At 40.6% G+C, this 22,382-nt stretch overlaps 1 protein-coding gene across 4 annotated transcripts in view; it reads right to left on the bottom strand.

Moving 5' to 3' along the window:
• LOC134415750 (SAM and SH3 domain-containing protein 1-like) overlaps positions 1–22,382 on the bottom strand; it is a 525,301-nt gene that overhangs the window by 39,414 nt on the left and 463,505 nt on the right. For 3 of the 4 annotated variants that reach the window (XM_063151546.1, XM_063151549.1, XM_063151548.1), the window contains exons 3-8: positions 17,933–17,983; positions 17,762–17,811; positions 6,510–6,550; positions 5,125–5,211; positions 3,715–3,827; positions 2,042–2,143 (exon numbers count right to left, since the gene is read on the bottom strand). In XM_063151546.1, coding sequence (XP_063007616.1) covers positions 2,042–2,143; positions 3,715–3,827; positions 5,125–5,211; positions 6,510–6,550; positions 17,762–17,811; positions 17,933–17,983 — 444 coding nt within the window. The remainder of the gene's footprint in view (positions 1–2,041; positions 2,144–3,714; positions 3,828–5,124; positions 5,212–6,509; positions 6,551–17,761; positions 17,812–17,932; positions 17,984–22,382) is intronic. The other variant, XM_063151547.1, reaches the window with a different exon arrangement.

The raw sequence follows: 22,382 nt of genomic DNA, 5'->3' as shown, positions 1-22,382 counted from the left end.
AGCTCAGGGACTTGTATTTTCAATTTCTTTCCTAGTGTAAGTATACAGCAGTGGGCTACCTAAAAGTCTATTTTTAATATATGGAAGACCATCTGTACTTCATGGCCTATATAAAATGAGTGGGGAAATTTTAAGTTGAGGTTCCAAATATGCAGAATATAAATCACACAAATGGCACTGAAACTCAAACCAAAACTCTTTCCCAAAAAAATTTGGGAAAGACAGGGCTTGAAAACAGAATAATCTTTACATGTCTCAAAAGCTGCTCATTTCAGATTAGTAGAGAGGTCCTTTGGCAAAAAAGTATGAGTGAACACATATCCTATCTCTAGACATATCTGATACTTTTTTTTGTTTGTTTTTCCCTTTTGTCAATTACAGCCCAAAGTCCTTCACACCAGTTAGCCTCAGTTTCATTCTTGTCCATAAAAAAAAAGGTCAGGCTGAGTTTTGTTCTAACATGTACTTTCATTTCTGCAGATGATCCTGTTTCCTTGAAGGCAAGCAGTTTCACAGCTTCTGTTAAAGTCAATGGGGATAAAAATCAGGAGCGAGGGCAAAAGTCTTGAGAATTATCTAGAGTGATTGAATAGAAATCCCTGTAGATAATTACTGAAGTTAGCAGAAATTTGGTTCAAATCCTACCAGAACATCAGAGAGAGGCAACCAAGCTGTTGGCTCAAAGTGCAAAGATGGCTTAGGAAAATAACTTTAGAAAAAAGGTGCCAAGGCATTCCATTAGGGCAGAAATACTGAATCATGTTCAGTCCTCAAGAGATATACACAGCTTTCAGTAATTCAACACAAGCGCAAACCACTATCAAAAGATTTAAGAGAAATTCATTATCCTTCTGAGATTTGACCATGGTAAATGAGAGTTTTGAGGGGCTTATGCTATAGGTACCCTGGACAAAAGCCTTAAAAGAAGGGAAAGTTCAAGCTATAAATACTCATGAGGAAAGATCAGACATCTTTCAGCTGGCTAAACAATCAGTTCAGGAGAGTCAGGATCCTTCCTTCTCTATTCTTTGCACATTTTTGATATATCAGAACAGAGTATAAGGCAACATCAGTTCCCCTCTGCTCCAATGTAACTAAAGATGGGCATATTTTTTTGAACACAAACAACAAAATCTTTCTCTGCCACCAAATATGTTAAACATCTCATAAAATGACATTGCATTCCTTTTTTCATTGAGGAAGGAGGAGCTAACTGGCTGCTGCAGTTAGCAGGAAATTCCATTGACAATAAAATAAATAAATCAACCAATCATCTCAAAAGCCTATGATTCAATTATATGGGTTACAAAGAGCTTGAATTTGACAGTCAAATGTGTTCTTCTGTAAGATTTATCTGTGAACTTCCAATTAGAGAACTGAAGTGGAATAAACTACTCAGTGAAAATGAAGATATCCGGAAGGAAAAAATAATTAATTCAGTATGGCATAACACAAAGACTGTCTGGTGCCCATAAAAACAACAGAAGTTAAACAGCTCAGAAGGAAAAAAAAAAAAAAAAAGGGAGGAAAGCTGCCTTACTGTTTATGGATCTGACAAAAGCCACAAACTCTGGGCTGTGAGTTTGCAAATGCAGAGACAGAAGTGTTTGAAGGCAGCAGGCAGCTAGGATTTAGCCAGTTCCTCATCTAGAATGCATCAACAAGGGCTAGAAAAGCCTGAGAAATTCTACTGATGAATCAACAACTTCCCTCTAAATGACCTAAAAGCTATTTTCTGTGGGTTTTGAAACGAGGGGGATTTTTGCCTGGGACAACTTGTGTTTCAAAAGCTCAGTGACAAAGCGGTGAGATTTAAAAAGAAAAAAGAGATATTATACAATAAGACTGTTGAAGTCTATGACAATAGATTTTGAAGATTTCAAATGCAAGTTAAAGATTCTTTGCACACAGAACAGAGCATCACAAGGTCAGTGATACATTTGCTATTAAGGAAATTGCCAGGTAAATCAGGATATTTCAGTACTGCAATGAAAGAATTTAAATATTAAATGACAGGTATATCACAATGACAGGTACTTACATTACAATTGGAAGACCCATCAAGTGTCGAGTAAGAGCCATCAGGCCATTCTGTAACATCTACAACACTCGACTGCCTGTGCTGGGCTTCATACTCTTTCAGCTGAAATTTGAAAAGACAGAAAGAACATTTTCCAGTGACAAGAAGAGATCAATCTTCATTAAAATACCAAGAGTTAATGTAATTTCATTCTTTCCCCCTGTATCATTGTGGATCTGGGAAAATCTGAATTTTTCCACTGCACATCTCACTTACTCAAAATAAATTGTCCAACAATAGGAAATAAGAAAAATTAGTTGCTGGGGTTTTTCTCTTAGAAGGCAATGACCTGTAAATACTGAAATTTGATGACCTATTGTTGGTAAAACATAAATTATATGTCCCCATCTTAGAGGCAGAGTTTACAGTGGACAGACTAAATTACAATGACCTGCCAATTTCCTTCATAAAGAAAATGATCTGCATTAAAGACTAGGAACCATTCTTTGTAAGGAAAAAAAAAAGAAATCTCTCCCATTGTCCGATAAAAGGCTTCAGACAAAACCATTACCAGAGGAGTCAAAGTGTTGTAAGGATAAGAACTGATATTTTAAAAAACAAGGCTGTTGCTAGTAGCTCAGACCACTAGAGGGAAACTCTACCAGTCCATAGATGAACTATCAGATTAGGTACAACCCTTTCACCCCACAAAACTTTAACAGCAGAGAAGAAGAACTATTCCCAATATTCCAACCCAGTAATTTTAAAATCTTGCATTTTTCAGTATATGATTTCCAGCTAAGCAATATTTTATTCAGACAATAACATAAATTTATATTCTACAATAATCTATTTCACAATGTAGTATGTCAGTAAAGATATTTATCTGACTGCCAACCAATCTAAATGATGTTTTCTCCAATGGAGCCCATACAGAACATCCTGTGTTCCATCACAGTATTTTACACAAAGGTTGTGTTGAAACTTAAATCTTCCTTTGGTTCCTGAGCAATTAAAACCTTGGCCCTATTGCTGCACAAATGCAGTAATACTTTATAGTTCTTTTTCTTGTGGGTTATTAACATTTAGAGTTTGTAAAGAAACACTTGTGACAGCCACCCCACTTATAAAAAATATCTGTGTTTTACATCTGACATAATGACATATGTAAAAAATGGGTGAAGATGTTTTCTTGAGTGTTATATAAGCAAAAAAAATCTCCTTTTTGGCTAAGAAATAGGCATAAAAATTTTAGCTTAAACGAAAATAGTAAGAAATATATATGTTCTCTATTGAGTAAGGCAAGTTCAGCAAAACCTGAAGCATTTCTGTTGGTACTTAAACCTATGAACATAATAAGTAAGAGCTAGTACAAGTAAGAGAGATTCTTCTCCCTCACTTTAGGCAGCTGCAATGAAAAAGTCTGCACTTAATCTTTTCTCTGATTAGTACTTTTATTGTTAATGGAGAGAAGCAATTTACCACGTACTGGCTATCAATTTCTGGTTGAGTGAAATCTCACTCAATAAACAAAGGAATTCCTACCTAATTTATGCTACCTATTGCAATGGGGCCAACAGGCAGGCCTTCTCCACCTTCTCCTATGTTTTGTTAATGAAATAAAGCTCCAGATTGATACATCCTACGCTCTAGAACATGTTTGTCAAGGAGACTGAAGCATGCACATATCATACCCTAGCAAGTGCTTCCTCAATGGTGATCATCTTCTCTTTCACCATCATCATCAGCTGGATCCGTTCCTCATCACTCATTGTGATCTCGCTGGCCACATAACCGACATCTTCTCCTGCACAAAAAAAGCACAAATATTTTAGGCACATGTAAGAATTCATACACAGGGCAGGGTACATTGAAACTGGATTTTACCCAGTGCTCTAAAATCTTCTTGTCACGTGGATCTGGCAGGCCAGAAACACACCCTCCCTAGAGCAGGCTGATGGTATGTTTTCAATAGACTGACTGATTCCGAAGTAACTGAGCAATAAAAGGAAGCAATTTAGAACTAAAAAACAAAGTCTACTTTGATACTGAAAGCAAGGACGAAAAGGAGGAATAAAAACTGACCGTCATCACGTGGCTATTGACCCTGAAAGACAAGAATTAAAGGAGGAGGTGCTAATGCTGGAAAAGTCAAGCACTCAGCCCTGAGGATTACTGGAATCAGCTGCCAGAACTTGCCTGTTCAGGAATGTTGAGCTGGGCGCTTGCAGCTCTCTGCTGTGGACTGGCCACTGCTTGTGATCTATCCAGACTAGCTAATCACCCACTAATCTGGCACATGGTGTCAGATGTACTGCACCCTCAGCTACCTCTCCTGCTATGTGCTTGGCATGCCAGCACAGAGAGTTAGAACTTGCCTTGAGAACCAGCAAGGACCCACACTTAACTGCAAGTGAGTCCCTTCTGGACCTACTAAATGGGCTTTTATCATCTTTCACAATCTACCTGAACAGAGAGACGTGGGGAAGCATCTGTTTGCAACATAAGAAGCTAACTGATACACATGGGGAAACAGAAATTTTCTGCGGAAAGAGAAACACTCAATGCAATCCTCAGCTGCATCTTATGCAGGAGAACTAGAGAAAGACACCTGACAGTTTAAGTGGAATCAAGCCTACATTTGCACTGGTCTCCAGAGACACTTTTACTGCTCCTTCTCATAGTGTCTTCTACTATGACAGGCTGGATTCAAGCCTAAAGCAAGCAGGTCAAAGTAACGAAATGCCAAAGAAAGGAGAAATATCCTTCCAATTTAAGCAGAACAGTATTCCTCTTACCAAGTCAGGACTAGGGGGAAAAAAAAAGGCATCTTCTTTAGATACATCTCTCAATTATATATTAACTGCACCACTTCACATGTGTGCCATCACTGGCAGTAAGGACCAAAGGCAGCCCAGCTTCCTGTCTGCAGTCTCAAGGATTTGACTTGTCATTCTGAGCGCTGTCACAATGAACCAAACCTGTGACACTTCCAGAGCCAGAGACCCCAGCTGCCACACTATCACAAATGCATTTTATCCCTTTGTGATGCTGGCTCCTTATGTTTTATATGGATAGCATGTGCACTACTGAAAAAACTTTACCTTTTGAAGTCTGCCTCATTAGTCCTTTCTGGTTCTTTCGGAAATTCTGCCAAAAAAACTTATTTTTCTTTTTCCAGTCTGCTTTCCCTAAAAGGAAAGTGGAGTGGGAGGATGAGGGGAAAGGGAAAAACAATTTTAGAAAGAAACATTAGTTAGTAAATTCTAGAGACACTTTCAAACATTACATTCCATTTTTAAATCAGAAACAAGAATAAAAAACCCTCAATTTTTCTGGTTTTCTCTATTTATTCCATACTAGAACTAAGTTGATGTAGCAATTTCAGGGCAATGCCCATTCTTTCATAATTGCCAATGCTATAGAGGATGGAGATAAGCCAGTAACTTACATATTTTGAATTATAAATATAAAATATTTTACATCAATTTTGATGTCTTTTGAGTTGTTAATGTCAAGTCTGGAGGTGTTTTTGAAGTATTTTGTTGGTTTGTTCTCTTTAACTGAATCACAATTATGCAGCCTAAGCCACAACCCAGGTAAGTGATTTTCTAGTGTATCTGTGCATATCTATCAAGAAATGAAATAATTAACATATATATACATACACACACACACACGTTCTGCTACTTGGCATGAGATCATCAGCTACACCTGACCCTTGCTCTCTGTATGCCTGGACTGTACAGGGCTGGGTCTCTATGTCCACAAGCACTGGATTTCCATATGGATTGATGACCTCAAACTAAATAATTTGGTCTAGAAAGACAAATGGGACCTAGCTCAAAGTAGGGCATATATATCTGTATTCTGTTGAATTAACCAGGGCACATGCTATAAAGTTTATGCCACCTACAAATGAACATACTGTGCCTGATCTGGCAGAAATGCTACTGACAAAGCGCTATTAGTATTTAAGATCTTGCCCTGGATGACCTAGAGCTGAGCTTCCTAACTCTCTGAAATACTGCTTAAGTTTAGACTGTGTGGACATGTCCCTAGAATAGCATTAAAAGGAAACAAAAAAGAAAAACCTCCTAAATTTATTTTTCTTTTCCAATAAGCAATTTCAGAAACAAAGAAAGAAACTCTGGCATGATACAAACAAAAATAACAAAGAACCTCCATTATTTACTGGTGGTGGTAATTTTTGGAATACAAAAGAACAGGCTAGCTGTGATCTAACATGCAAACATTTTCAGTTCAATATAACAAGTCAAAAGATGCATATTTATCACATGATAATGCTGGCTGGGCAGTTTCAGTGATTGCTGAGACACTCAGCATCAAACTGAAAGCTGCTGAGACTAGCCCTCCACACGCACAAATGTTGCTGACTTCTGCCAGCTCTTCACATCCCAGCACAAGCAAAACTCAAAAGCTGTTTAAGAATTCCATAGGAGTATCAAATAAAATGAAATATACTGACCTACAGAGCCTTCTTCTGAACTTGATTTATGAATGGAGAGCCTAGGACACAAAAGAGAAATGGACTTATTGATGCAGGCTTTTCACATTTCAGGGGAGTTGTCTGGTTACAGTAAATTATAGTTTCCAAACAATATATCATGAGCTGCTTTCTCTTCCCTTTTCTTCCCAACACAGCAAGTTGGAAATGAAAACTGAACCTACTGGTCTGACCACAGTAACTGAGTTTCCTTCTGAAATGAGCCTTTTGTGACCAGCATAGAAAAATATATACTGACAGAAACCAACAGTTAAGGCAAAGGAGTCCAAGGATTCCTCAGAAAAACAATTATTCACATAGTTTCCCCACTTCCATTTGTAAAACAGTAATTTTGCTGCCTTAGAAGCTGTAGAACTGGGACACTGCACTTGTTTAGCTGTACATCAATTTTCAGTTCTATTTGGTTTTTATCTGACAATCTGTGTAAGTATGTGCCCATTATACCTCCAGAAGCCACCATGTGGAAGACAGCAGTAGAGATTTAAAGACAAGGTGGAGAAAGTTTGTCCAGACCGTATGAAGTGCAACCATAACTGACTGGAGACTACAGCTTCTCCCAAATCCCTTCTGTGTGTGCTTTCTCACCAGTGTACGCTCCCTTCCTCAAAAGCTAGCTGGAGAGACTTAAGCCAAGGCCAGCACATGGGCTTTACAAACAACTCACTAAAATAGCAAATATATCTTTTGTTCTTGGTCTTTATGTTCACTGAACCAGTTTTCCACAATGGATTCCAACTCAGTGCCAACAGTTCATTGTGGGATCTCTGATGAGACAACATCACCCCGCTTCACTGCCTTTTTATTCTGTCTGCATAAATGGAGCTAACAGAAATTACCAAACCTTGCATTATTCTTTGAAGCCTTCCTGTGGGAATTGCCATTTAGCCATGCTGCAGCAAAGCAGTGAACAACTTCTGCAAGCATCGAGGGCTTTGCTGGAGGCTCCATGTGCAAAGCATCAGTGCGGTGTCTTTGCTGCGGGCTCAGCCCCATGACACACCAATGTCCCATTGTGTGGTGGCTGTGCTGCAGCCAAGCACGATGGAAACACACACACCACAGCGTACCAAGCAGACCTCAAGCCAAATCATTCCCTGAATGAGGCCATATAATAACACACACACGACACACTCTTGTTGCTGTCCATGCACACTGTCTGCACGGGCTCCCTGAGCTCTCTCAGACCCCCGGCAGAGGGCAATAAAGAGTTTCTGATCAATTCACTAAACCACTTGAAGGGAAATTACAGTTCAAGCCAGGTCGGTGTTTAGAAGAAACACGCAATTACTGGCCAACATCTTATAAGCAGGAAACACATCAATTTGCAAAGGTATCATTAAAGGGGAAACGAGACAATACAAAGTTTCAGGGTGACTCAGTAATTCATCTAGACAAGGAGGGTCTGGCATAGTGAAGCTCTGAAATACTCAGACTGCTCAGAAATTTAATCCACCACAAACTGCAAACTAATTAAAGCAAACAAACTTCAAATTTTTAGTGCACCACGAGAAGGGAGACATTTAGCGTCTTCCTTGCTGGTGTTAACTCTTGAAGGGGAAAAATCAATAATATACCAGCAGATGCTTAATTTTTAAGAAGCCTAGTGAAAGGTGAAAAATACAAACCCCATACTTTCAGGATGAAAATTTCCAGCAAAAGCCCTTCAACAGCACCAGGAATTAATCCAGACACTTCAAAGTAAAGTTGTCAGCAAGTATTTTTCTAAATAAAGCTAAATCAGATAAAAAAATATGTGGAGTTGGAGATTTTTCTTTTTATGAAAGCCAAGCTCTGTTGGAACTGACAATTAATCCGCTACATTTTTTTGCAGATGAGCATGGACTCCACCCATCAAGCAGTTATTCTATTTATTTTAAATTAATTTAGTATCCATGAATTGTACCAAATCACTATCCTGAGAAAATGAAATCTGTTAATGATCAGAACTCTGCGTCACTAGTGAAATCACCCTTAAAGTGGAAAGGCAGTCTCTTGTGCTCTGTGGCCTCCAAATCCATTTTTATCCTTTTCTTCTCTTGCACAGTTGCCAAGAACGATGCAAGTAAGCAGCAGGTGTAGCGGCAACATTTGTGATGTGGACATCTGTTCAGTAAGAGTTAGCCTGAGGCCACCAACTCATCATAAACTGGCCTCCAAAGAAGGGGAAGGCAGTAGGAGCGAACATCTGACACGCCCGAACCAGAGGGGGCAAGGAGGAAAGCAGGATCCACAGCAAGCAGACCACCTTCTCATTTATAACTGATTTAAGAACTATGCTGAGTTTCATCAGAGGATGCAAATTCCAATTATCATTTCATGCATTCCTTCAAGAGGAAATCTTCCATGCCTGGGCTGACCTTGAAAATGCTAGCAGCTGCTCTGAAGAGATGGAAATGCCAACAAAACTTACCACATAGTGCCTGATAAGGCACTTGCGTTTCAGCTCCACCTGACAATTCCAATGCTTAAAAATCCTCAGTGAAGTCAATCAAGCATTTTACTTGCTAGATGTCTGGTGAAAAATTCCAGACTACCTTGGTGTCGCTGTATGTTTGATTTGTAAATTACACTCCCTTACTCTGTTAAATCTGCAGCGCTTCTGTGAACGTGCCCTGAAAGTGATTTGTGTTCTTCCATTCATAGACTGATAACTTGTACTGAAAGTTAATGATGCAGTGACACTTGGCAGAAGTTTCAGCACTGTGTGTCTGAAAGGGAGCCAAATGCCATTACTCCACCATGGAGGCCTTCATTTTTGTTGTGGTCTGATGTACAACTTCATTAGCAAACTTTCACATGAAACGCACTCTGTCACTGCATAAAGCAGAAGAAATGTATGGGTATGTGTTCACACAATGAAGAACAAAACAAGATTTACAGCCAGAGGGAAGGAGTATTTTCTTATCAACACATAATCTCTGAAAGCGGGCAAGAGATGGGGTCAAAGCTGTAATTCATTAATCTCACAAACCCAAAACCATCTCTAGGCCAGTACTTTGTGCCTCTTCAAGCCAAAGTGCTGAAATAAACAAATGAGAAAAAACCTCACAAAATCCAAAACAGAAATGAAGCTACTTTTTAGAGTACTCAAATATTACCGCCTTAGAGAGTTGATGGGTTTGAGCAGAATTTAGCAAACTACATCAGGCCACTAAGTGATCAGTGACACAAAATTTAGTAGCAACAGCTGGAGCAGAGAACCTGGACCAGGAACTTGTTGACTAGAAGGACTGGCTGAACAGAAATGAGTTTACATTCAACATTAAAGTGTTCAAATACACAAGACAGACACAAAAGTCAGTCTTTCAAATGCTGGAGGTCTGCAAATGACAGAGTACCTGGGGATATCAGGTAGAAGAGGATGACTGAGAAAAAAACCTACATATTATTCCTAAAAGGCATAAGGATGGAAAATTCCAATGGCAGTAGGAAGACTATGAAGAACTATATATGGGAATGGCTGTACAACCATCATTATTCCTGCTCAAGAAAGATAAATTCAAACTAGATATGGTATAGAGAAAGCTGTTAGAATAGCTACGGAACTGGATAGCTGATCTTACAAAAGAAAGCTACGAAGTTTTGCCTGTCAAATTGGAAAGCTGCAAGAAGATTAACTTACTGCCTATTAATAAATCAGGCACAGAAACAAACAGACACATGCTGGAAAAAATTAGAAAAAAGAAGCTAACATTTCCTAACTATTTGGACAAACTTCCAACAGTAGGCAGAGAAAGGGAGAACAACTTAAAAAACTTATTTAACTGCTTTTACAGAAGGCTGCTTGAAAGATAAGAGACCAAACCAGACATTTTAAACAGACCAGACGAAACATCATCATAAGGATTGCCTCTGGAGGGCACTTTTGGTTCTTGTTTTTCAGCCTGGGGGCTCTGTAAGAGCAATGTCAAAGCCTGACACCTAAAATGGTCTCTGAACTACCTTTCCATGAAACTGCTGCAGTGGGGATAACACTGTTACACCTAAGCAATACCTTTGAAACCTGGAGGTGGTCTCCAAAACTTGGTGTGCAAGGAAGACCAAATGCACACATTTGGTCACAAGCCAGCCAAGCCTGTCTGATTATTAAGACTGGTTTTAACTAGGCTACAGCTTTCCAGTTAATACTTTACTGATTCTGATATCTCAGAGAGAAAAACACTGGGGCTAATCTTTCATAGAGAGTGGTTGATATTACAAGAGACACAGTCATACGTGCCCCAGGAACGTGCTGGTACTCCACAGAACTGGGAACAGAAACAAATGACACCATGCGCTGCTTTCATGAATGTGCCTGTTGATTTTTGAAATCTCATCATTCCCAAAACAGAACAAATATGGGAAGTGAGAATGATGGGCATTTATATTTTAAATGCAGATGTGCTTTAACAAATGTCTGTGTCTCATTTATGGGCCATAAAATCCACAGGTGCACAGCAGCATATGATGATGAAACCACTGCTGTTACCATCTTCAATAAACTGACAGTGCCCCTCTCATTCCTTACCAATGATTACTTATAGTACTCTTTGGAAAATGGTATAGATGGGAATTTTAGTATATGAAATTTATGCATATTCAGAGTGGTGAATAAACCAGTGCAAAAGCCCATGCTGGCTCTGCTGCAAAGCCATTTGGTTATCCGTGTGCATTAGAAATGGCCCACTTACATAATTAGTATGAAAAACTGACAGACTTGTAACTGCTCCTGACTGAATACAAGGTAATTTATCTAACTGGAGCTGGCACAGGGAAGAAAATGGGCCTTTGGTATTTTTATCAAATTTGCATGAACCTGAAGAGAAAGGAGGCCTGCAAGGTTCTGACCTTGCTGGCACCAGTGTGAGAAAGGGATGGAAAGCAAAGAGGTTTCATTCAATTATCTTCTCATTAGGTTTCCATAGCAATGGCTCTTTAAGCAGGTCAAAACTTTCTCAGTGGAAACAAACACTGAGCTGCTTGTGGGCCATGCGTGTGTATGCGTACCCTGTAGCATGGAAGCCACCACACTGGTCCCGTGGGCTTGGTCTGTGGACAGGCAGCAGGCTGACAGGGGTACACCATGTATTTAATAACAGAATATTTGCTCCCAGCCAGGGGGCAGATAATTGCCAGCTAAAAACTCTTTGAGAGCAAAGAGCAGGGCCCAACGCTGCAGGCAATGCTTCCCCTCCTATCCATGTATTGCTCACTCTGTGCCATCTCAACTTGCTGTGACAAGTCAGACTTTCTCGTGAAATGTGCCCTTCATACTTCCTTGTACAAAATTACCAGGCTTGAAATCTTCTTCCAGCTGCTCAAAGGCACACTGGTTTGCCTCCTCACGTGTCCCAGGCAGCATTTTGGCTGGCCTCGCACTCCCATTGTGTGGGTTATTGTGGGAGTTTCCTGCCCTACTTCTCTCGAGGAGGCTGTTTAAAGGCAGCATGAATAATTTGCCTTTGACTAAATCAGGCCTCAAACAAGTGAAAACAGGGCCATACACATTCAGTGATTTTTTTCAATTCCTGCAAGGACAGGGTACAAAAAAAATATATCTTAAGTTAAAACATCTCAAGTAAAAAACCCTCTTCTTTTTCTTCCAATATCCTTTCCCATTTTAAAACTATGCAAAAGAAATAATTTATTCTCTTGGCAATTAAGTGCAGCCTTTATCTACCTCAGTTTGGGGGATTTGTTTGTTTTTTGCTTTGTTATTCTCAGCTTCTGCCCTCTCTCAGCCTTACATCCTCTTTCAGACCTGCACTCCTCTTTTTTTGGAGATGAGCTTACAAATACCTGCCAGAATTAATCTGGGCACTCTGAGAAGCTGCCAGAATCTACTTTGATAGAATTTAAACCCCCCCCATCCATGATCTGGAGGGATGATTTAATAACCTCCTCCATTCAATTCTTGACCTGCAGTTTGGATGCTGCAGGGAAAGAAGACTGGGGAATCAAGTGTTAAAAGCTACTGGCAAAGGCCAGTAGATGAACGTACCACCAAAGGGGGCAGAACTGAGGCTTGGATGAACCTTTCTGCAGCTTTCACTAAAAACCATTGTGGAAAATAGGAACACTGAAATGCAGGCTCTATCCCAGCCTTAGGTTGATACAGAGTTCCAGTTTATGCCATGGGATGCTGGAATGGCCGTACCACAGCATATTAATTGCAAAAAAATTCTTAAAGACTGATTCAGTCAATCGTGTCTCCTGCAATGACAACAGATTCAATGCAGATAGGAGCCACTTGTGCTGTGGCCTCACTGTTTGCCTGCTAAGAACCCCAGAGAAAGCCATAATGCCCGAGGAGCCTGCAGCCCCTGCTGAGACATTCCCAACAAGGCACCAGAGATCTGGCCAAGCTGCATGAGTGGCAGGCATGAGTGGCTCAGTACATCCTGCACACACACAGGGTGACAGCCATCGCCCTCTGGAGCAGCTGAAGGAGGAGCTGAGGTGCAGCTGCCAGAGGCACAGCAGCTCCCGCATGCCGGGGGAATGCAAAGCCCCTGAGAGATGCTGCCCTGTGTCACCTGCACCCCACACATGCCTGCTTTTCTCCTTCTGCCTGACATGTGTGCTTCTGGCCAGTTCCCTGCTCTGGCAGAGTCTCAGATTTAGGTCTTGAGTAGCACAGGGTCAAGAATGTTTGAACTGTACTGAGCCACAGCCTGAGGAGTACAGCAGGATGAATTGTGGCACTTGATATGAAGGGTGACAATTTACTGGTCAGGAGTGCACTTGATTGGTACAGTTCAAGAAAGTGCAGTAGATCAGCATAGAAGGCAACAATTCATAACACCCACTGCCACACAAAGGTGGTGGAAACAACTGAAACATCAGAAACAAGACACAACTGTTACCTCACGCATTATTTTCATCCTTTCTTTCTCTAGCAGAAATATTAGAAAAGATAAATATTAAGGGACTTTGAAAAATATTAGTCTATAGGAATGTCTGTACCTCGTCCTATTTGTATGCAGTGCTCCTGAGTCTCTCACCCACTTCCTTTTCTTTCCCAGCAGATCTCAGATACACCACATCTGAAACACAGCCCAAAGGCTGATGGAGCAAACAGTGACAGCAAACAGATCTATTTCCAAAGAGGGAAAACACACAACTTCCTTTCTGCAACATCCCCCCAGTTCTTCTAAAAACAGGATGAGAGTCAGGATGCAGAAGCCTGAGTTCAGGGGACTGGGTTTAACCTGGATTTCCTGGCAAACATGCAGAGCTCATCAGTCTGTCATGTAGACCTGAATGCTCAAAAATGGGAACAGGCTAAAAGTTGGGTTACATTGTTTAAATGCTCTGTTTACAATTATGAGAAAACTCTGCTCAGTCCCCTATCTGAGTAAACATCCTTGGGGTGTTGCCATCTCTTCGAAATAATAGGAATTGTATATACAATACATCCCCAGATGAACAAGGTATGGGGTCAGAGAAGTAGCAGTAATTGCTAAAGAACACATTTACTGCATGTTTTCTACACTAATGATTCTTCCAGCAAAAGCAGAAGTCAATGTGTCTTTTTAGAAGCACCTGTGATTCTGGGGAGATTTTTGTTTAAAATTTAAAATATCACTGTTAAAGATGCTGTTGCCACTTTACTGAAGGCACACTGAGAAACAGCAAAGTTACACTAGCACCACAATTGTCAGCAAGACCACAGTTTAAAAGATGGAAATCTTGGAAAAGGCAGAGGAAAGTGAAATTTATTATTCAGAGAAGAAAGCTACACCTCATTCCATGCTCTGCATTAGTTGCTGAATATGACATAACTTAGAAGCCTGGCAAACTGTTTCAATTTACAGAAGGAACTCCAGTAAGGCCAAAAAATCAGAGCAGTTGTGAAGCAAAGCTTGAACAAACATGACTTTGTTTTCTGTTGTTTATGGCCAGCTTTGCAGGCCACATCAGTACCCTTGCTGTTATTCACATATATCTCAGAGGGCTTTCCCTCTGAGTGAAGATTTTTCTTTCTTTGCCAGAACCAGTCAAACAAAAGGCATGTTTGGTAGGGCACATATAACACTGAGTAGGTTGACATACACAGTCTTTTTTGGTAGCTTCATCTAATTAACAGGAACACTGTTGCTATCGACAGTGGAAGGTAGTACTGCCCCAAATGACTTAGGGGGTGGGGGGTGGTGACAATGACTCACAGTGACAAACACTTCTGCCTCCAGGCTCATTTAATCCCTCCTGCCTGCCTACAAGCTCCGCTGCTGCTTGTCTGTGTTAGAGCACATCACTAGACAGATGCTTGTTGAGCAACTTGCTGGACTGAGGGCACTGACTAATTCTGCACTGACTTTATACCACACTGGGCAGCAGGGTTAGTAAGACTCAAGGCAAGACTGAACATCCACTTCTTGTCCACACAAACAGGATTTTTTCCTACCACAGACCACCAAGGTTAATCTGTTTTCAGTGTGGCGTACAGTGGAGCCTGCTGGGCTCTCTCTTCCAGCTGAGCAGCACAGAAAAGGAAAACCAAACCAGGTTAAAGCAAACATTGCTCTTCCCAGGTTCCCTCAAAGCTTCTTTCTGTCTGGAATGTCTAAACTCTGGCAAATTAAACAACCATCCAGATGTGTTATTTTAAAACTTTAGACGTTGGTAGCATTAAGCTGTAGGGTGTGCAGGCAGCAGTGCTGGGTGAGGGTGCTACTGAGAGTGACTGTATTCCAGCCAGACACTTTCTCTCTCCTTATTTTACTATAGATTTTTCCTTGGGACTGCCCTTATTTTCTAAATCAACCTGCTCAGAACACCAGACCAGAAACAACTCATTTCACCCTAGGAAAACATTTGGATTTTCAATATGTAGAATTATAACTGTTCTTGGATAAGCTCTTACTTGTGGAAGAGTATTCAAAAAACCACTTTTTCCAGCTCCTGAAAGTCTGTATGTCAAGTTTTGAACACATTTTTCCTTTCGTCCCCCAAATCTTTTGTGAATATGAGAAACCAGCGTACATCTGCATCAAGTTTCATATTTGGCAAATTAGTCTTCTTACAACAAAGGAAGTTTTGTAGAAGGTTTACCACACATCTTTCATGCAGCATGAGATTGACATAAAAACTGTGTCCCCAAAGGAACAAGCTTCCATGTTTAGCAGCATGCCCACACGGAAAATTCAGATGAAAGCCATATAATGAACACCACAAAAATCCCTGGGGCCTACACAACATCCTTCCCTGAGAAATATTAAATTCAGCATGTTAGTAGCAAATACAGGTGTATTGATACAGGATGGGCTTGAAGTGGTCATTTTCCTGCAGATCAATTTTATGAAGCTTTCCTGCCTGGAAGGGGCAATTTCTGTGAGAATTCAAGTCTTCCAGGCTAGAGGGGTGAAGCCAACACTGATCTGTCAGGCTGTCACAAATAGGCACAGACTTGTATAATTTCAGGTTTCAATAATTTGTACAGTATTGAGTAGAGACAATTTATTACTTTCAACACCTTGTCCAATTATCCTGTGTCACATGGCCTTTCTTCTTATTGTGCAAGTATCTGGCACAACCTGTCCTGCACCAGTTTCATATGTATGATCAGATTAATCACATACACCCTTCTACAAATCCTCAAGTGGCACATTTTCATTCTTAAAAGGTCCATGAAAATCACATGTCCCTTTCATCTGAACTAAGATAATATAATTTCCTTTCAGTGAGATAAATGGGCAGTCTCAGAGGAGTCACTCAGGAGATTTTTTGCTGATACTGTCTTCTCACCCAGTTATTTGTGGTAGAACACCTGCATAGAGACACAACTTAGGAAGCTGGCTAAAACTGCTAAGTGGAGGTTTTTCTGAGTTGTGTGCTGTTCTCCTGCAAGAGCTTCATCTCTTTATTACCTGAGGTGGGATTATGATATTTACCCATGGGTGAAGTGCTTTGAGGCTGAGAGAGAAGTTGTATGATTATAGGCTAACCTTGCAGGTCTGCTTCCCAGATTTGGCACTTCTGGTTTCATTATAATGTTGGACAGCCACATATCCTTCAAAGATTCTTTTCCATATATGAGAAGTCTTTCCTAAGACTTCTAGGCCTTCTCTTTTACCAGCATGCAATATGGGGACAGTGATGATACCCGAGGTAATTCACCTTATCTGTCTTAGGTTGCTTTGAAAATGAGCATCTACCTCAAGCAAACCATCTCTGCTTTTCTCTCTGCGTGATGAAGCAAGAGAAGGCACCTCTAAAAGGCAAGATATCATGTTCTAAACCTTTAGCATGAATCAGCTTCCAGACAAGCCCAAAGGAAGCCCCTAAGCAGTTGTTCACTACCATACAACTGACTTCTATATGGTCAGTGCCCAGCAAAGTCCCATACATCACATCCACCAAAGATTGCTCTGGGACTGACAGTCCTTATACTGAAGTAGCAAAAGCAAGAAACCTTCCTATTACTGCCAGTGATGAATCACTTGAGAATATTCAAATGTGGGACTGTAAAACCATACAAAAGCACATCCCATCACAAATGGACTCCATGTAGTCCCTCTGAACTCGTCCAGCTGGCACTACCCCATGGAAGTGCAGGCAATTGGACACAGAGTGTCAGTTGTCTTCATGCACCACTGCACGTTACCCTCAGCAGCAGGGATCCAAGATCTTGGGATCAAAGGAAGGAGGCACAGAAAACAAGCACACACATTGCAGCAGGAGGTGACAGTAAACAGAAACCCTCTCAGTGCTCACAGAGAGGTTTTCATTCAGGACGCTAAAATTAAAGCTCCTTTTAACTTGGTTTTAAGTACTTCTATGCCCTTGGCACCTTCTTCAAAAGCACAGTTACAAACTCAGGAGTTCACAGGAAAAGGAACACGATGGAAGTCTGTAACTGTCCCTTCCCCTCACCTATCTTTTTTTGGCTGCATTTAAGTCTAGTCAAAGAGAGTAATTTTTAAAGCAGGTGTAATTTGCAGAGAATGTGAAATCACTGATGTTCCTCAGCAATGACTAGCAGTCATCTTAGTATATGCACACCCCAAGCGCTCACAGAAAAGAGAAACAGTAACCCTCGCTTGACATAAAAACCCAAAATAATAGAAGGCCAAAAGTGAGGAAGAGAAGGAGCAGTTTCCAAAACAGGTTTCATTTGCGGTGTGTGGATCTGAACTCTAGTAAGTACAATCTAAAATTAAATTACTCCAAGGAGAAAGAAAACATACCAAATTCCCCCTCCCTCCTTTCTCACTTCCTGTGCCTTCACTTACTTTCTTTCAGTGTCAGGTGTTGATGCAGTGCTGCTGAGACCAAGTGATTCCTGCAAGAGAAGACATGCAGCACTGAGAGTAGGCACTAGAGAAGCTTTTACCCAATTTTTGCAGAATATCAAATCAAAGAACAAACAAACAAAAGTTAATGATCAAAATCAAAGTGCTTACCTCAATCTGGGATCGCAGCTGTAGAGATGTGGGGCTGGTATCAGGTTTCTCCTAAAATACAACAAATATCAACTTAAGGAAATATCCAAACACCAGAAAGAAGAAATATGAAGGGGAGAAAAAGGAAAAAGACAGTAGCAGAATCAAGAACTATTTCAAAACAGTTCATACAGGAAATATTAACTACTTTAAAAAGAACTGCTTTCAGGATAAGTTCTGAAATAATCCACTAAAACAGCTAATTTCATACTTATCACTGCAGAATACAGAAAGTAAAGCTGCCCGACAGAAGTCATTCAAAACAAAATAGAAAGAGGGGCATTTTATTTTCACTAGATCATCACCACAATTTGTTAGATAAGTTCAAGTGCAATTTCCAAGAAATTACCTTCAGGAAAAATTTGGCATTAGGAGAAAATTCTCTGAGGAAAAAATACTGAGAGGATGCAGATACCTTTCATCAAGACCAGCTTCTCACATAGAAACATGTCAACAGTATGGAGTTCAAACCACTTTTCTACAAACACCTAGGATTCAACCATCTACTCCAATGAGAACTCCAGAGAACTCAATTATCCAGGCTCCCTTTGCAGTTGATGGGGAGACACAGAAACTCCTACAGAACAACTTGCCTGACTGGTTTCAGCTACCTCAAGTTAGATGAGGGAGTCCCACTGGTGGTATCTAATTGAAGACTGCAAGCCAGCTGCTTAAAAGGCACACACTATTAACATGTCTAGCTGAAATTAGTGGGAAAACTCCAGTTAGAATGGAGGAAGATAATACAGACATCAGTACTGAGAACTACACTTTGTTGTGTTGATCTTCATGTGAAATCATGGGGTAAACTACTTATTCCTACTTTATTCTCAGCCAGCCTTAGCCTTTGTGAAGTTATTGCAAAGTGAATTCCATAACTTACTCATCACAGCTGGCTAAGCAGTGGTGCACACGCTTCAAAAAAATTAAGAAAAGGACATGGATTTGTTTCTCAGTGCTGAAGGACTTCTTGTTCATGCATTCCCCAGCCTACATGTAAAACGCTTATCTCTGTGAAATTGTACTTCCTATTCCCGTTGTTTACACAAAGGGTGACAAAACATTCTTGGGATTTAATTAAAAAAAAAAAAAGAAAATCAGACACAATTTTCTGGAAATGCAGCTTTTTAATGCTAAACAGGAACTTACTGCTGACAGCCATGAGGTGGTGTTGGACTAACCCACTCAGGAAGTCTGCAGATCTGGAGCAGAAAGGAGCCGGCTCTGCCATCACACAACAGAGTCAGCTTGCGCTGCTGGCCACAGGAGCCAGGGAGGGCACAGGATGGCCCATGGCCACGTCCTTGCTCGTGTGCAAGGCTGACACCAGGTCACTGCCCTGCTGGGGGATTTTGCCTGACCATGCACCGTCTGCACATCTGTTTTTGCTGATTGTGTAGCACAAAAAGGGAAATGAAGTCCTTGAGTGAAAGTGGACATGAAAAGGCGATCATGTTCACTTACTGACAGATCCAACAGGACTCCTCTAGTCAAGCAGAAGCTGGACTAAGGCCAGGGGAATTCCAGAGATGTTCACAGATAAGAGAAATGAAAATAGCTACTTGGCACCAGGCATCCCTCTCTTTCTCCCTCAGTTCTGTCAAAAGGAACCTGACTAAATTTTGTACCTGGAAAAGGCTGCAGGCACATGGCTGAGAATCTTCCTCAGACACTCTCCAAGCCCTACCTAGTTCTTTGCAAGGAGGGAGAGAAAGAAGAGCTCCACTATCCAAACACTTGCCATTCATGAGCACCTCATCTGTCCATAAAATGCTGCACTGAGGAGAAAAGGAACATTTTATCAGTTTTATGTTACAGTTTCAGTATGCCAAGTCAGGAGAACCCACCATGTCCCCAACAAGGCCTTTAGATCCCAAGTTCCTGATGATTTATCTGCTGTCTTTAAAAGCTACTTTGCTTCAAGTGGTTTGTTTTTTTATTTTTAAAATATGATAGTTTTGTGTAAATTTGTGTAACTGCTTGAGCAGATGCTCATGAAGCCTGAGACTACAATTACATGAAAAGTTCCTGCTCAGCTGAACAGTCAGCTGCATCCCATGTAACTAAATCCTTAAAAACCTGACTGTATTTACTTTCTTTTTTTTTTTTTTTTTCATTTGCTATCAAGCTCATCCTGTTAGAACAGGACGTGTTTTATAGGAACAAGATGACTGTAGAGGGCAGAAGCAAGGACAACTTTCCTCTCCCTCCTCCAAAGCACAACTTCGCAATGCTGGAATGCAAAACACCTGATAGTCCTACACCATTATGATTAATATTCCTACCTGCCTTTCCAGCAGAATGGTATTTTTTTCTATTGCTATTTACACAAGAAACAAAAGGAAAATACTTGGGGAAATAGTACTCTCAACTAAACTTCTGGCTTAGATCTCTGTATCAGAGATCACAGAACTTTCATCAGCTTTGAGCAATTCTATTTATTTTGGTTAAAATCCATTAAACCTCATATTAAACCTCACTTTAAAATCCACAGGTTGTGCTGACTTTAATCCATCAGAATCAGGGCCCTTTTTTACCAAAGGCTAATTTTAGAAGGTTGAACAAATGTTGTACTGTTGGCATGTTCTCCAGCACACGATATGATCTTTTCAGAAAATATTTTTAAAGGTTAGTTTCATTGAAGTACATCTTTCATCCTTCTGAGCCAAAACTTAAAAATGAAACCAAGGATAGCCTGGGCTTATAGAAACAGGGGCTACAGCAAGAGACATCCCCAGCCTGCATTTCCAGAGCTCTTGTCTAGACAAAGCAGGCATCAGAGCAATAGGTACCTTCTGTGCAAGCAGCCTTCCAGCCCCAGATAACTGCCCTCTACATGTGCCCATAAAGCTTGTCTGAGATGTACCATAAAATTCACATCACCTACATGCTACACAGTGCTGAAGAAACCCAATGATCTGAGAAAGTATCTGATCAAGTGCACATTCCTTAAGCTACACTATTAAATCCAGTGTTTCCCAAATGTGACTGATTTCTAGCAAGGCTTCTGGATTTAAGGGGCCCTAGGCAGGACACCTATCCTGTACTCAGAAACTGTTGGTGCATATTGAACTTGTCCAATACACTATTAAAACCAGCAACTAAGATCTGAGGATTGTGGAGAAACTGAGATGCCCATAAATTGTATCCAATCCCTGGGGAACACATTAGATGGAAAGTGCGCAGTGGCTTAGCACCAGCTTGTCCAGCTCCCCTGCAGGTCCAAGGTCAGCACAGCACAGAATCTCAAATACTGATAATAAACCCAGGAGGAAGTTTTAAAAATCAGTAATGCTAATATCCTGTAGAATAAGCCCACTGAATTTAAAGTAGGGATTCTTCTATCAAGTCACCTACACCTGACCTAAAACATTCTCAGGTTGCAGAGGAATTTTGTTCTCTCACCTTCTGTTCTCCCATTTCTTAGTCCTAATAGGAGTCCTATATCTTTCCTTTTGCCTCCTTTATCCAAAGCCACCATCATCCAGAGGATGGGTGCAGGACAAGGTCCTGAGGTCCTGGCAGAAGCTCTGATCCAGCAGCTGGTAGAAGGGATGAATTTCAGGCGTCGCACTGCCCAGGAATTGCCTGGGATTACCAGCCCTTCCACACTGTGGGTGCCACAGAGAGCAACTGCAGAGCCACACTGGTAACCTTGGGAGCTCTGGTGCAGAAGTTCAAATTGGAGAAATGCTTTTTACAAATCTCTTTTCTTGGAAGAAAACGTAGTGGTAAGCTTAACAAGCAGGATTTGTAGCTTACGCTTCAAACCTTTAGTTGTTTGCCTGAGGGACCAAGAAAGAAGCTTCCTTTGCAGGTAGCTTTTTCTGCCTACTTTGTGAATGAATTTATGTGATCATTTGCATACATTTTCTTTTCAAATTGCTGCAGGTTTCTAAATATTGTGATTTTGGTTTTATATACTACTTTCTTCATAAAAATCTTATAAACAGTTTTGCAACCATTTATGAGCTAAGTCTGAAAAAGCAACTGTGAAGGAAGTACAAAGCACAAAATACATGGGAAAGAAGCTGAAAAACCATTTCCTGACTGGAATGGCAGGTTTTGAATTCATGAGGGACTTTTTCTTCCATGACAACTTCAGTTCACTTGTTCTGTATGTAACGTAACATGTAAAAGGTGTATCACAGCCTATCTGAAGGCATTGCTGTTCTGCTCCTGAAATACACAAACACAGCAGACAAGAGCACCTAAAAGGAAATTTAGTTATCCAGGATATGGCACATCTAGGGGGAATGTGCATATTTTAATTACTTAAACATTAAGCCCCATCTATGCTCCACACAACTTAGTTTAGGAAATTGTATTCATTGAATTAATCCCTTCTAATTAAAAATTCATGAACCTGTTCACAATTTCTGCCACAGGAGCAGTATCCATTTGAATCATA

The sequence above is a fragment of the Melospiza melodia genome, chromosome 3, assembly GCF_035770615.1.
Source record: "Melospiza melodia melodia isolate bMelMel2 chromosome 3, bMelMel2.pri, whole genome shotgun sequence".
Taxonomy (NCBI): Eukaryota; Metazoa; Chordata; class Aves; order Passeriformes; family Passerellidae; genus Melospiza; species Melospiza melodia.
Note: the sequence above shows the minus strand (reverse complement) of the source record. Positions and strands in the feature narration are given on the sequence as shown.